The 15,495-nt window shown below is 46.1% G+C and overlaps 1 protein-coding gene across 3 annotated transcripts in view; it reads right to left on the bottom strand.

The window, feature by feature from the left end:
- Positions 1-15,129, bottom strand: part of KCNH3 (potassium voltage-gated channel subfamily H member 3) — a 99,175-nt gene extending 84,046 nt beyond the window's left edge. The window contains exon 1 of one of the 3 annotated variants that reach the window (XM_053302548.1): positions 15,071-15,129. Coding sequence is in view for 2 of the 3 variants with exons in the window: in XM_053302547.1 (XP_053158522.1) it covers positions 4,046-4,391 (346 nt within the window). In the remaining variant the exon portion in view is untranslated. Of the gene's footprint in view, positions 1-4,045; positions 5,141-15,070 lie in introns of those variants that run through there. The other 2 variants (XM_053302547.1, XM_053302546.1) reach the window with 2 other exon arrangements.
- Between the last annotated feature and the right edge of the window lie 366 nt (positions 15,130-15,495).

The raw sequence follows: 15,495 nt of genomic DNA, 5'->3' as shown, positions 1-15,495 counted from the left end.
CTGAAGTCCAGCATATCCATGTGGGACTTCCTTGGCAATACTCCACTCACATATAAGCTGAATTGGATCACACTACACTGTTCCCCAATGGTTCTATAACTCTGACATTTCATACCAGGTCCTGGGCACCCCTCAGAATTAAGTCCAAGGTTTCCTTCTCTCTGTTGGTTCTGCGACCAGCTGTTCTAAGGCACAGTTGCTTATCGTGTCTTCCCCAGATTCATTGTTTTAAAGGAGTTCCATGTAACTAGAAAGCTCAAACATTATTTTGTTAAGTTGGACGGGTCCTAGTAAAAACCCATTATTTTTCTGTCTCTGCAAATGTTATTCTAAGGGTCAACACACATGTTTTTGAACTAGTCTGAGATCCTTTACTTCAATACAGTCTCTGTTATGCAAATTTCATTATCAACAATTCCTAGTTACTCAAAATCATTGGGTTGTGGAAAGGTTGTCTCCATCATATTTCACAAAAGTAACTCAACACGGGATTCCTCTTCAGTGAACAAACATTTTGATATTTCCTAAAGCCCTTCAGTTAAAGAAGCTTTGAAAGAAGCTTTGATGAATTCACAAATTATGGGTACAGTTAAAGCCAACAGTTTCTTGGCTAAGATTATTATTAATATATGGCTCTAAACCATATATTGGGGGGTGGACATGACAGGGAAATAAAATCCTCTCTTGCCACCAAACCTGAAAAATGCTCTAGAAAACACCAGAGCCTGTGTATCCTTTATAGAGATTTCACTCACTCAACCCATCTCATTCCAGGGACACTTTGCAGACTGCCACCACCCCCACCACCCTAAACAAATCAACCTACACCCTCTCAAGGGCTATGCATAAAGGTATAGAGAGAAGACTAATGAGCGAGTTCCTTCCTCCCTTTCAAGTCAAACCCAACCAAACAATCTTAACCAAAGGAGGGATCCCATTTCTAGCCTTGAAGTTCCTCTACTCCAAGATAAGCTTTTCATGTGTGCAGAACAAGCTTTGATGCTTATTTGGTGCCTCTTCTTTTCCATTTTCCCACTTGTTAGCTCCAAAAAGAAGAATATCAAAACCCCATCTATTGGTATCATACAAGATAGACTGCAAAGGTATTGCTGTGTTTCCCTCCTCTGGTTGAAGGAAGAATGGAAATAATCTCACTTTCCCCAAAGAGAAAAATCAGATGGAGACACAGTGGGGAAATAACAGAAGGTGAGGTGTTATCTATGGTGGGGGAAGCTTTCGTCTGATCCACCAAAGCTCTTCTGACGTTTTTACTATGCATACATGAAATGGGAAGCCACCTGTAATAGGAAGTCACATCCAAGCACAAAAGTCTTAGTGGGTACCAGTGCAGCAAAACTTGCAGGTATGCTATCTTCACAGGTTACTATCTACAAATATCCAAAATGCACACTATTCTCTACATGGATGTAGCTTCTGTCTCAGAATTGTAGAGTACATGAAGTGTGGTTAAGTTTGCACACAGGCTTGAACAGGTATTACAGCACTTGGAGACGTGATGAACATATTCAAGGTACATTTTCATGATGATCTGGGCTGGCAGAAAAGTGGGGATTCTTGATCCAAGCGCTCCTGATTTTATGTCATGGGAACCCGGAAATGTAGGTCTTGCAATCATACCCAGTCCATATTGACCCCAGATTGGTGATTTAGAATTTGATCTGGGGTGGTTACTGTGGGGTTGATGGCCAGTCCTTTATTTCCAGGTTATGACGACACAAAATGAGGAGTGCTCACACTGTTTGGATCCAAGGCTCCTGCTTTCTCACTTGCCTGGATCATCGGGAGAATGCGCCCTCAGATGACCTCTCTTCACATGCTAGTTCAAAGTTTAGTTGACAGAGTTAAAAGCCAACCCAGCTTTGGGGTCGGGAAAAGCCTCCTTTCAAAAGGGTGGGAATCAGAACTTTGCTCTAAGTCATTGCTGGATTATGAGACAACGAGCCACTTCCTTGATGTTCAGATGATAGTGGAAAAGTTAGTGGGCCCTTAATGAAATCCACAGGCTCCATTCCTTGATCCCACCTCCATTTTAGCCAAATCATGCTCACCATCATCACCTTCTAAAAAATGGCAGCTAAAGGAACCGTCATGTCCTTCTGGCCCTCCCATAATTTAAGTACTTTTCCTCCAAAAGGACTCCCTGCTCCCTGCTCCAGCCCACACACATCCAGACAATTCAATTCATCCTTATTATTTTCTGTTGGGCATAATGATTCAAAAATTTAGCTTCTTTGGGACTATTTCTACCCCACAGAAAAGACCTCTTTCTTTCCCTACAAGAGTCCTGTGAGAAAAACATCATTTGAACTTATTTCAAAACCTAGTTACACACAAAGACCTTTTACTCAGTTCTCCAAAAAGCATCAAGTCATTTTGTGGTTTAGACCAGTGTGGTAATGCTCATTGCCCCTCATTTCAGGGCATTAATTCCCCAACTGTCTCTTCTTGATATGCTCCATCCAGTGTCTCGTTTAGATTCATTTCACATATTACGTGGAAGATGAATCCAGGTTTGTCATCCAGGATAGACTCAGTAAGGGACTATGACCTATATGGCTCACCTCTTTGCCAACACTTAATTGTCACATTCACATATTTTAGGTGTGCATGTAGAAGACCTGAGGCCCATTTCGCAGATTATACAATCCAGGTTTGACATCAAATATACATGTGGCAGGAAGCTACAGTCCATCTTAGTACCTTAGGAGTGCACCCAATGAGTGCACCTGCTGAGCTCTCTATTTGCAGTGTTGCATCTACAGTTTATTATTATCATTATTATTATTATTATTATTTTAACATTTATATCCTGCTCTTCCTCCAAGGAGCCCAGAGCGGTGTACTACATACTTGAGTTTCTCTTTCACAACAACCCTGTGAAGTAGGTTAGGCTGAGAGAGAAGTGACTGGCCCAGAGTCACCCAGCTAGTTTCATGGCTGAATGGGGATTTGAACTCGGGTCTCCCCGATCCTAGTCCAGCACTCTAACCACTATACCACGCTGGCTTTCCTTAGTTTACATGCTAAGGTGAAGGTGTATATAGCCAACTATCACCGAGAACCCCTAACCTAAAAGAGAGTTGATCTCTAGGGCTTGCCAGGTGTCTGTTGGACTTGACTTAGAAGGAAGCATTTCCCCCAGGATGTTGCTGAGCTACAAGAACATGCTGTTGAGCTACAACTCTCATCATCCCCAGCTACAACAGACTGGGAACCCCTGTGTTAGGGAGATAATGACTGCTCCAAGGTCACCAAGTGAAGTTCACAGCTGAGTGGGGATTTGAACCCAGTTCTCTTGAGCCCTAGTCTGACTCTAACAACGACACCATTCTAGCTGTACAACATGAGCTGCACCTGGGGAAATGCTTCTTTTAGCACAACTCTTACAGGTGCAGAAGCCCTGGGTCTGGACCTGGCAACCCCTAGTGGTAGGGTATCAAAAAGAACCTTGCTTGTGTAGAAGGTTTGTGGGGTCTATACTGTCTCTGGAAGATAAGTTGGCTACCTTTTCAGGCTATCTGAAATTACTTTCAACCCATAAGTGCGTTGTCACATGTGAGAAACACACACGTGTATTTTGCCCTGTGTGCATACTCTGGCTAGTTCCAGAATCCAGATGCCCAGCCTGTGCACACTGCATGCATACAGGTGCCTTCAGCACACCTGAAAATGGGCCGGCCACTTGCAGGGCATCTGCTCCTCACGACCTCCTTCCACAGTGAGAAGTGCATCAGGCCTGTGAGCCTGAGGAGGTGTGAGCCACCATCACAGAAGCCCCTCCAGGTCGTCCCAGGCGGAACATCGCTGGCAGGAACTCATGGGCAATGGGCCAACAAAGAAGGCCGGGAGGGGGGGATCTGCTGTTCCATGGAGGGAGGGAGGTTTTAAAGGCCCCAGGGAGGGGGGGGTTGCTTCTGCAGAGCACTGCCAGGAGGTCACAGCCCTCGAGCTTCCGCCTGGAGGAGGCCCAGAAGCCCGGGGGACAGAGGGAGGACTAGAAAAGAGTGGGAAGAAGCCAACTCACGCGTGCCATCGAAGCGGGTTGCTATGGTATCCAGGAAGGTGTTTTGGGGAGCCAGGAGGCCCCTCATCACCGGCATCTTAGGACTTGCTCGAGGACCTCTCCATCGTCGTCCAGCGGGGAAAAGAAAGGAGAAAGAGCCAGGAGTCTCGCGGCGGGGCCCCGCTTCGCCTCCCCAAGTCGTCAGCCCGCCCAGCCACCCACTGCTTAGGGGGCGGCGTTGGGGTGCGGGGGGCGAGGGCCAAGTCTGCAGCTCTCGTTGGTGCCCAGACGGCGGGGCGCTCGCGTCCAGCGGGAGAGAAGTGCGGGCGGGCGGGCAGGCGAGCCCGCCGAAGGAGCAGAGCAGCATCAACTCCAAGGGCGAAGGAGGACCGTCGTCTGCTCCCGCGAAGCTCCTGGCCCGAGTTGGCGCGCAGTCCGACGACGGCAAGAGCTCAGCAGCAGCAGCAGCCCTCGAGGACGGAGGACAGCCGGCGGCTCCTCATCTCCCGCAGACGCCCAGTGACGGCGGCGGCGGCGGCAGCAGTAGAAGCCCCCCACGGCCGGCGCCTCCTGCTTCGGAGCTGCCGGAGCCATCCCCCGAGCCGTGGGGGCTCAGGGCTCTGCTGCCCCTCGCTGCCGCTCTCTCCCCGCCGCCCCTGCTGCTGCCGCTGCCCCATCTGCTGCAGCGCCCACAGCTCCTTCGCCTCGCGCTCGCTGCTGCCTTCGCAACTCCGACGGCAGGTCGTCCCACCACCAGCCCTTACTGACGGCGGCCGTCGCTAGCAAGCCGGGGCGCCCGGGCCATACTTCCAAGCGCACTGCTGCCGCCTGCTTCAGCGCAGAGTCGTCGCCGCCGCCGCCGCCGCCGCGGTGGTGGTGGTGGTGGTGATGATGATGACGGGCCTCCCCTAAGAAGAGCGTCTCCGCGCCGAAAGTTGCTCCAGCGCGGCATCTGCGTGCCTTGGCCGCGACTCGGCTGCTCGCAAAGAAGTGGCGAAGAAGACTCGCCTCGCGGAGCAGCCTCCTTCGTCCATTTCAAGCAGCCCCAGCAGCATGGCCCAGCATCCTCAACTTGGAAGTTGCCATAGCTACTCAAGGCACACCCTGTGGCTCTCCCTTAAAGGAACAGCCAACCTGTAGAGTTTGGTCGGCGGGGGGACGGGGGCGGGGTTCGCTGTTTTTGCTTTGCGCCCTGTGTGCAGGCGAGAAAGTACCCGGTCCGGTCCAATATCAGACCACAGTTTTCATCCAAGTACGCAGACACTCGGCGTTATTGGTTACTTTGAAATAGACCAAAAGCCAGTACAAACATTAGGGCCTTCACGTCGAAGTTGCCAGAAAATGTAGACCGTTATAGGCATCATCACTCCATGCCACAGTAAGGGCTTCCTGCAGTGGCAGAGCTCCACAACTTTGGCCCTCCAGCTGTTGTTGGAGTACAACTCCCATCATCCCCAGCCACAGTGGCCAAGGGATGATGGGAACTGTAGTGCAACATCTGCAGAAGAGCTGAAGTTGTGCAGCCGTGGTGCTGCTGCATGCAGTCTTAAATTTATTTATTTGTTTGTTCGATTTCTAGACCGCCCTTACAGAATAGCTCAGGTCGGTTCACAAATATCACAAAACAGTTAAAATCATCAGTGATCGGGAAAAAAGATTTTAAAATACAATAAAGCAGCTAAAAAGATAAAACAATTCAAAACCTTATAAAAACCCAATACATTAAGAACCCTTTAAAACAATTTAAAAACCCTGGAAGGCCAGGCTGAACAAGTAGGTCTTTAAGGCTCTCCTAAATGCCAATTCAAATTAGAGAGTTCAAATTATGGATTTCTGCAGAGAGCACATTCCACAGTCTAGGAGCAGCTACATAGAAGGCCCGCCTCTGAGTCACCACCAGAAGAGGCGGTGGCAACTGGAGCCAAACCTCCTCAGATGATCTTAGCATGCGGTGGGGATCAGGCCGAAGAAGGCGTTCTCTAAGGTAACCTGGACCTAAGCCGTTCAGGGCTTTAAAGGTAATAACCAGCACTTTGTATTTTGCCCGGAAACATATCGGCAGCCAGTGCAGCGACACAAATGGCTTGCTGCAGCAGGAAAACACAGGGATATCGTTGAGTGTTGGTGGAAGCTCCACATGAGCTGGTGAGCTGTTTTCACATATTACCACACTGCTGCCTGGGCGTTTTTCACACAGCAGGCTTTGCCACGAGTTTTTGCTGCAAGACTTTACTGTGAATTCCAAGTTGCCTCAAAAAACCAACACAAAAGGTGGATTTTTTTGCCCTGGATATAAATCAGGCTACACTAACGTGCAATGAAAAACCCAAATTGTGCGTGAGCTGCTCCTTGATAGCTCTCAGGGACTTCGGGGTAAAACTGGCTTATTTGTGAACGCACAGCCTCTGTTCCAGAGGAGATGCGAGCTAAAAGCCCTGTGTGGAAAACGCCCTGGAGTGCCACCCCACGGAGGTGGGTTTTGGTTGCCTCAACTTGGAAGCCACCGTGTTTCAATTGGACAGAATTACTGTATTTAACTTGAGGATTAGCACTTTTTATATTGAAAAAAGGCCTTACATTTCTAGGCCTGGGCCTTGGAAAACACCCCCACACCTAGTGTTTTCCATTGAATTGCATGCCATGAAAAGCTTCCCACATTTCAGTATGTCAGGCACAGCCAGCTCCAAGTCTGAGGGGGACCTCCACCAGGTGACCTCTGGTGGCTCCCTCCTCTCCTGCCCTTGTCTGTGGTGGCTGGCAGCTGCCATGCTACAAGGAGCATTGTGAGGGAAGAAAACATGGTGGGCAGCCTGGTGGTGGATCTAATGCTGTGGCTGCTGCTCTACTAAGAATGACAGAAAACCTAATCCACTGCCAGAGTAAAGGGGGGCACTATAAGGAGGGCCCATCCCACCTAGCCTCTAGTTGCCAGATGAGTCCAGTTTCCCCAGGGGGGTCAGTGTAGGGGTCAGCAGCAGCCCTCCCCAGGGTCCTGGGTCCTTCACAGCTTCTCAAGGGTGCCTTGTATTGACAGCAGCCCTGGCACAGGACCAGGGAGACAGTGGCAGTATTTGCTGGTGCCTCCATCTTAAAAAAGGATCATCTTCAAGCCCCTACTAGCCTCACTCACATCCCATTCACCATTCTTCATACTCTACAAGCATAGGATCCACTTGAGCAGGCTTCATTTGACCTAACCACCATCTGGGCAGGGCAATGCATTTCAATTATTTATCTGAAATATTCCCACACTGCCCCCTAGCAGACTCCTGCTTGGGGCGGCTTACAATTCTGTGAGAGATGTGGTGCCTTTCCATATTTGGGAACAGCTTCCCACGCTCCTAATTTTGCACGCATGGCAGGATGGCAATTCTTCTGTTCAGTCATGGTGTTGGCAAAGGCACTTGTGTAAGAGATTAGTGCCTGCTTATTTGTTTGCCTCTCTATGTTTGATTCTGCAAAAAGCAAAGTTTTGCCTTGTCTACACATGCAGCAAAATGAGGTGATCAAATGGACTGTGCCGTCAAACCACAAGTGGTGGGTCGCATTTGTGAATGCTCCCTTACAACTTCCTGTAAGTAGAAAACCAGCACAATAGAAATCAAGCTGGGTTAGAACCTTTTCTCCCTGATGTGCTAGATTTCTACTTGCAGGGAAATTTGTTATGCAGAGGAGCATTAAAAATGGTATTCCATCATCTCTAATCTCTAATTGGAGATTCATCAGTGGAATCATTTGTTCTACTAGCTCATTCTGTTGCATATATGTGGAAGCCCTATACTTTGCTTGAACCAAATCTAATAAAAACTGCCTCCATTGTGAGTCATGTTGTTAATTATACTTCCCTTAGCTGCATGCTCTTTAAAGCCACCTTAGACTGCATCTTCGGCTGCATCCTCCTGCATAATGGAAGGGGACAAAAAACTGGTTTGGCCAGTCTGAATCTGGTGCACGTGAGAAGAGTTGAACAAAGCCACTTTGGATTTGGCAGGCAAAGAGCTGAATTAGATTTGGAGGGCTTCGTCTGACTAGCACTCAGGGGCGTAACTACCATTAGGCAAGGGGAGGCAGTCGTCTTGGGGCTCCACTGCCTTAAGGGGCCCCCCAGAGGCACATCACATGACTCCCCACCCGCCCATGTTGCACCCCCTATGAATTATGTTGAGTCTCTTGGAGATCGGCAGGAGCAGAGAGTAAAAAAACTAGATTCAATGTGAACTAGATATTCACTGTATTCATAATGGGGATGTGAGTGTGAGTGCACGATATATTGTGAAGTGTGTTTGTGTGTGTATATCAGCGAGGGGCCCATTTTAAAATCTTGTCTCTGGGCCCACTCCAACCTTGCTACGCCCCTGCTAGCACTGCTTGGCTATATGCCTGCTCAACCTGTACACGAGAAGCGCACAGTTTGTTTATGAAGTATAGAAGTTGATCACAAATACACCAGAAATCTCCTCCCTCCTCCCAAGGAAGCTCACCCTGCAAAGGCTGCCCTGAAGTGTTTGGGGGGGAAGGAGAGTCAACAGCTGTTATTTTGCTCTCCTAGAGAGAGTCGTTTTAACTCAGCAGGAAAGCCCTCCACTCTCTCTTGTGGAATAATACCTAGTGCAGGCCCTAGCCTGTATCCAACACCTCCTCACTCTTGCACTTGATAGAAAGAAATTTCAAAGGCAACACCTGCATTTAAATTAACTCCGCTTGACTCAAAAACCCAACAAAGCAAAAGGTAGGAATGTCATCAAAGATCATTGCCCCATTGTGCTCCTGTTGATACTGCACAGATGAAAAGGTGCGCACACACACAGCCTCCCACAAGCACACTCCGTCCTGAGCAGGTGTGCTCTTGTATGCCTCCTGGTTATTTCAATGGGGCCTGCTCAGCATCAATCTATCTCTAATGGATTGATGTGCCATGTTTTTAATATGTAGCATCTCAGCATGGTACTGTATATACTGCATGGTATATACATGCTGAGAATGGTATATACATGCATGGTATATACAGCATGGTATATACATTGAGCCATATACCATGCTGAGATGCTACATATTAAAAACATGGGCTTAATAAATGTATCTAATATTTAGCATTTATGTACTACTTTTCCTAAGTGCTCAAAGCATTCTACATACACCATCTCAGTAATTCTTGAACAATCCAGTCACATAAGCCAATATCATCATCCCCATATTACAGAGGGTGCTGAAGTCCTGTGGCTAAGAAATAGTGGCTTGCCCGTGGCCAGTAAGTTCATAACAGACTTTCATATCAGGAAACCACCAGTTCAGAGCTTATGCATTACACCACACGGCACCAGCTCGCATTATAAATGCATGCAGCTGCCACTGCTGAAGTTTCCTCATCCTTTTCTTAAATATTCTGGTTGACATACTGCATGACGTTCCATCTGCCTTGTAACAGAACACGTGTGCAGTTCTGCAAGCGTGTGCTTGCACAAGTTGCAAGAATTGCACAAATGTAGTCATATGATGAATGGCCATTTGAAATGTGGCCACCCATTGCACAACTGCATCCACCCAATTCCTGCATTTTGCACAAGAGTGCTGTTGCACAACTGTTCACATGTTCTGTTACAAGGCAGATGAAACATTGTGCAGTATGTCAGCCTCTGAATTCTGCAGTAGCCGGTAGGGCAATGGCTGTGGTCATAAGAACAATGCAATTATGCTACCTTGTTGAATGTACATCATCATCATCCCAATAGCAAACTTAAATAGTCAAGTGCCTATCTGTTTGAAAGCAAAACAGGACTATTCAAAAACTAGACCGTAGTTTCTGCAAACTCAGGACTCCCCCTTAGATACGGAGAAGTATTATGTGTTTGTAAAATGAAATAAAAATAAATATTTAAAATCCCATAAAATGGACCAGGGAGTTTTTAGGATTTTTTGGAATAATAAGGGCATTGAAATAAGAAAGTAATAACGACTAGCTGGCCAGGGTGCAGAGCATCTGTGCCTCTAGTTCTCCCACCTCCTCCCCCCCTCGTTGTCAGCCCTCCCCAATCCCTCTTGGCTCTCCCCCCTCCCTCATTCTCATCCCTCTCCCCTTCTCTCCCCCTCAGCTCTTCCCCTGTTCTTGGCCCCTTTTGGCTGCCGCTTCCCAATTTCCTCCCCCTGCTGGTGCTTCCTCCCAGCCACCAGCACTTCCTCTCCTGTGCCGCTTCCCCCCCCACCACCACTTCCTCGCCTCCCCAGCTACCGCTTCCCCCAGCACCACTTTTTCTCGGCCATCCGGCCGTTGCTTCCCCGCCCCCCCCCCCGCAGCTTGCTCAGAAACTCTCGCAAGAGCTGCCATGCATGGGATTAGCGACGGGTACGTTTAAAAGAATTATATAGAGATAATTAGTATTTACATAGTGCCATTTGTGCACCTGGCTTTTTACTGCAAAAATAGGTCCCTGTCCCAGTAAGCTTACAATCTAAAACCAATGTATGGGAAACAACAGAAGGGACACTTCCAACACAAGGGACACTTTCCACATCCAGGGGAAAATATGTGATTGTTTCAAGTTCATATACTGAAGTCTAGTTAAGGATAGTCTGGAATGGATAGTCTCTCCTTTCTGGAGTTGCCAGACTTTCTGCCTGGCCATTGTCAGTGGCAGCTCTGACTGCCCCTGCCACACAGAGGATCCTAGCAGGAAGGGGCTTGATGAAGTTGCCCTCAGTGTCTGGCGAGAGGGAACTCTTGTCTTTGCTGCCATCTCTTGTTTGGGAGTGGGTATCCAGTCACAGCTACGCTAAAATCCTAACTTGCTCCTTCTGTCTTTCACTTCTGCCTTGAGGGAGGCTTTCACTTCTGCAAATGGGATCTGAAAGAATCAGAACTTGGGCAGGCTATGTGAACCTAACAATCAATTCTGTCTGTGGTTGAAAGAAGTTGGGGCTTGAACTCCTGGGATGTCAGCTGGAAAAAAAAAATCAGAAAAAGAAGGACATGAGAAGAGGAAGAACTGACCTGCTCAGGTCCCTAACAGTTTCTAGAATGTTTGGGCTGTAGTGTATTACCTGTACCCTATTCTTATGTCAGGGGTTAGGCAAGGCATGCACAAATTGTGGTGTGTGTGCGCTCACGCTAGGGATGTGCAGAAAGTTTTGACTTGAAACAGGCTATTTTGAGTGTTTCAAGCTTGAAACAAAACACCCTCTAAATAAAGGGCCTGCTTGGAGCTCAGAACAAAACAATCCTGTTTTGATTGAAATGTTTCAAGAACCATTTTGTAGGCCTGTTTTTCCCTTACTGATTGGCTTTCTGGCACTGGCTTCCGATTGGCTTGTGATCTCCTTGCTTCTTGGCTGGCTTATCATACCAATCAAGTGTTGCATTGGCAACTGTGCCCCCATTGGCTGGGGGGAGGGAAACACAAAAGGAAGGAATTTCAAAATGTATTCAAAGGGACTGGGAGGTAGAGAGAGCCCTTATAGTATGCTTCTCTTGAGTTAAGGGGGATACATCAGGAGAGGAGGAAGGTAGGCTTGATTTTATGTTTTCTTTTCTTAGCACTGAGTATAATATGCTGTGCTATTGCTACTATAACTATTTGGTTTTGCTGGATCTCAGATTGACAAAGGCAGAGCATGGGTGCCCACCTTCCTTGAGTTCTGGTTTGTTTTGTTTGTGAGATAGTGTTGTGGTGAGAAATTGACAGTGGCAGCTCTGTGTTTGTGTGTAATATTTATTGGTGATTGCTGTGATGAGCTCCATATCTGGCTTTGAGTCTAACTTGTGCTTCACCCACTGTTCTGGTCTGCTCTGCAAAGTACATTGCAAGGTGTACTCAGTCAAATGTGGCTGAAGTTGCTTTAGTTGAGCTTATGCCTATGCTTGCTGCTAAGGGTGCTGCTGTGGCAGCTTTTGCAATGCTAGGGACATAAGGAGTCATAATTTTGTGTGTGTGAGCAACTTGTGCCAATTATGTTACTGTAGTACAGGCACTGTGGCTGGCTGTGGATTCTGGGTCAGTGATTCTTTTTGGGCCATTTTTGGGCAGTTTGAAATGTGTGTTCTGTATTGGGAGGGACAGACTCCCTTTTAATGTGTGCTTCTGCAGTGTTTCAAAATGCATTGCAAATTACAGTGCAAAACTTGTGTGTGCACTCTATGAGTGCAGCTTGTTCCGGCCTTAGAGAACAAAGGGGAAACTCAAAACACTCCACTGTTCCCCATGAGTAGATCCTAGGATCACCAAGGTGGATTGGGTGGTAGGCCCTGATGGGTGCTACCTACCACCCAACGCACAAAAGAAATGGGCAAGTGGATGCTTTTCAACAATTTTTTTTAACATTTTCCCCAAACCTCCATAGGATCCTATGTTTTGGGGAAAATATTTCTAAAAATTTGAAAAGCATCCACTTGCCCATTTAAATATTTTCCCCGAAACATAGGATCCTATGGAGGTTTGGGGGAAAATGTTAAAAAAAATTGTTGAAAAGCATCCACTTGCCCATTTCTTTTGTGGGTTGTGTGGTAGGTAGAACCCATCATGCTCTACCACCCAACCCACCTCTGTGATCCTACAAGCTACTGAAAGGGAACAGTGAGGTGTTTCAAGTTTCCCCATTGTTCCCTATGGCCAAAACACTTGAAACGTTTCGGGCTTGTTTTGTCAAAACAGCCCGTTTGAGTGCTGTTTCAACAAAACATTTTGGTCACTTTGTATTTTGTTTTGTGCTTGAAACAAAATGCATGTAATCCACCACTTGGTACAATAATGCACCACAATATAGTGCATATACCGCCCCAAACCAAAGCCTCATTGGTATTATAATACACCAGTTGGTGTCTCAGAGGTGTGACAGAGCTAGTCTGTCAATTGCCAGTTCTTAGCCTCACTCAAGGTTCATGCACATGACTTTGCTTGCAGCTGCAGAGGCTGTTCCATACTTGCGACAAACTGGTCATCCATCTTGTTTGCAGTGAACAGGTCCTAGAGTTTTGCACACCATTTTTTTACCCTCTATAAAGGATATTTCAACGATTATGAAGGGCATAGACCTCTTTATTTATTTATTTAAAGAAAATTAAAGCTAGGTTGTTCTATCCAAGCCATTGCAACGATAATGGATTCTACATGGGCCCTGTGTAAATTGGCAGAATCACAGAAGATGAAATAGATCTACTTATATAAACAACCTCATTGTCAAAACATGTCCATCCTAACATTGATTTATCACTGTGGTTGGCTACAGCTGTCTCACTCTGCTGCCTCACCTGCTTCTATTCTTGCATGACAAAGACACAGACTTGGACTTCAAGGTTGTTTCTCAGCAACAGGTCCCACAAGAGAAGCACAACCAGCTCCCTCCAGGATGGTTTGGGACTGGAGCCAAGGACTCTTTTCTCAAAGAAGTTACTTAGTGGCTCTTGAACCTAACAAGGGATTAGAGAATAAGGGAACTGGGAAGGAGAAAGTTTTCCAGCTGATTTTTCTAGCTCAGGTAGCAGTTCACAATATGTTTGTATTTGTATTTTAGACTAATGGACTTTTCCCCTCCTTCATTGCCCATTGGTTGGATCTAGGGCTTCTTTTTAAAGAAAACCAAGATGTAAAAGTAGTATTGTATTTAGAAATGGTTTCTTGTAAAAACAAACAGAAAACCTCCAAGAGTTAATTTAGGTTTTTTAAAATATACCTCTGAAGTCACAGTTCAAAAGCAACAATTGAAAGGGTGTGAAATTCTGAACATTAACTTCTGAAAGTCTGTTCAGCCTTCAGATTTGTGTGAAATTTCATTTTGGCTTGACAAGGGACACTTCACAAGCAGCAACACTATTGGACAGCATTTGTTTTAGTCCAGGCCCAGTGGTTCTGTGGTGATCACTCTGTAAGGATATGTTGTGTGTTTGTACCTGTATTCAGAATTCTGCACTTTTAAAACCTCAGATTTGGAGCTGAAATCCATTATATAAAAGGGATAAATTGGCACGACTTTGATCCCTGTACAAACTGTTCAGAGAAGAAGAGGAGAAGGAGTTGTGGTTTTGGAATTTCATGTTCAGTTTTCCCCTCCTTATTTCCTGGGAAGGGAAGGAAGGCTGGCTCTACATAAGGTTCTCAATAAGGTGAGAAGGAGGTTTGGAGGTAGTAGAATAGAGTCTACCATTTCAAATGACAAATACAGGGAGTAACTTATTTGAATGCGGTTAACAGGGTGGCAAATGGACATGAGGGTACACAAGAGAAGCGATGGGGTGGAAAATGGACATGCAACAACTCGTGAGATAGTGAGGGCCTTTTGAAGAAATGGGAAGCAGTGGCAGGGTGGTGGATGGACTTGCAAGGGGGCATGCAAGATGGTGGAGGAGGAACTTGCTAGGGTACAGGAGGTGGGGAAAAAGGAGGGATCCACAATATCCCAAGGAGAAAACCAAAAATAGACCATGGACAATTAATCTAAAACAATTAAATAGGAATGGATTTAATCCAATAACATACTAAACATAATATAAGATATACCAAAAACCAGTATATATACAGAAAGCATATGACTGAAATATACTATACAAAACCATTCAAGTAAACTTCTATTAAACAGCATATATGAATGAATGAATACAATGCACATAAACAGAGAGTAAATAGTAAACTCCCACTAGGAGCCCCAAGTGTGGTGGAAGCAAAAGAGCCTGACAGCCAGAAGTTGGCATCAATATGTGGCTCCAAATTCACTCACATTCACAATAACAGCTCTTATAGTTATCTTGTAGTCTAATAGTTGGAAGCAATGATTAGGGATGTAATCAAGGTTTCAAAAGTTGATAATGGGAAAACAGTACATGCTCTGTAGTCTGCTGAATGCTGACTGAAGAGGCTGGAAAAGGTACGAGACTGGAAAAGGCACACTACAGCTGCCCCAGGATAACTAGATGTTTCACTGAATGCTTCTTCAGGAGCACATTTCATCAGTCTGAATTGCTATATTAACAATAATACAGTCACAATTAACACATAAAAAGTAATTACTATACATGAAGAGAAAAGCTGGTCAATATCAAAGGTAATGTATAAATATACTCACATATGCAAGCTCAAACCAGAGTAACACTCAATGTTCCTCCAACCAAGTAGAAGTCTAAAAGCATACTAACTCTCCAAGAGACTCCACAGCTTATAACAGAATGCTGATTAGCAGAAAAACCTCTGCAGCTGTATCCCAAGATAACAGTAACTATTTAGCCAAACCAGATAACCAATCATTAATTCAGAAAGCTAACAGAGGCACTACTCAGCAATGCCGTGAAGCCTGTCAACTGCTCCAGAGGGACACAGAGAAATCACACATAAGGTGGTAATAGCCACAATCATAATGAACAACACTCAAATAACTCAAATGAGTGACCACTGTGAAGCAACAACATCAAAACTCAAAAGGCCATACCACCCCAAGGGGGAAACCTCATATCTAAGAGGGGCCTCCAGTCCCCACCCAGGGAACTACATAGC

Source organism: Hemicordylus capensis, chromosome 2, assembly GCF_027244095.1.
Source record: "Hemicordylus capensis ecotype Gifberg chromosome 2, rHemCap1.1.pri, whole genome shotgun sequence".
In the NCBI taxonomy this organism is placed as follows: domain Eukaryota; kingdom Metazoa; phylum Chordata; class Lepidosauria; order Squamata; family Cordylidae; genus Hemicordylus; species Hemicordylus capensis.
This window is presented reverse-complemented; position numbering and strand designations above follow the sequence as displayed.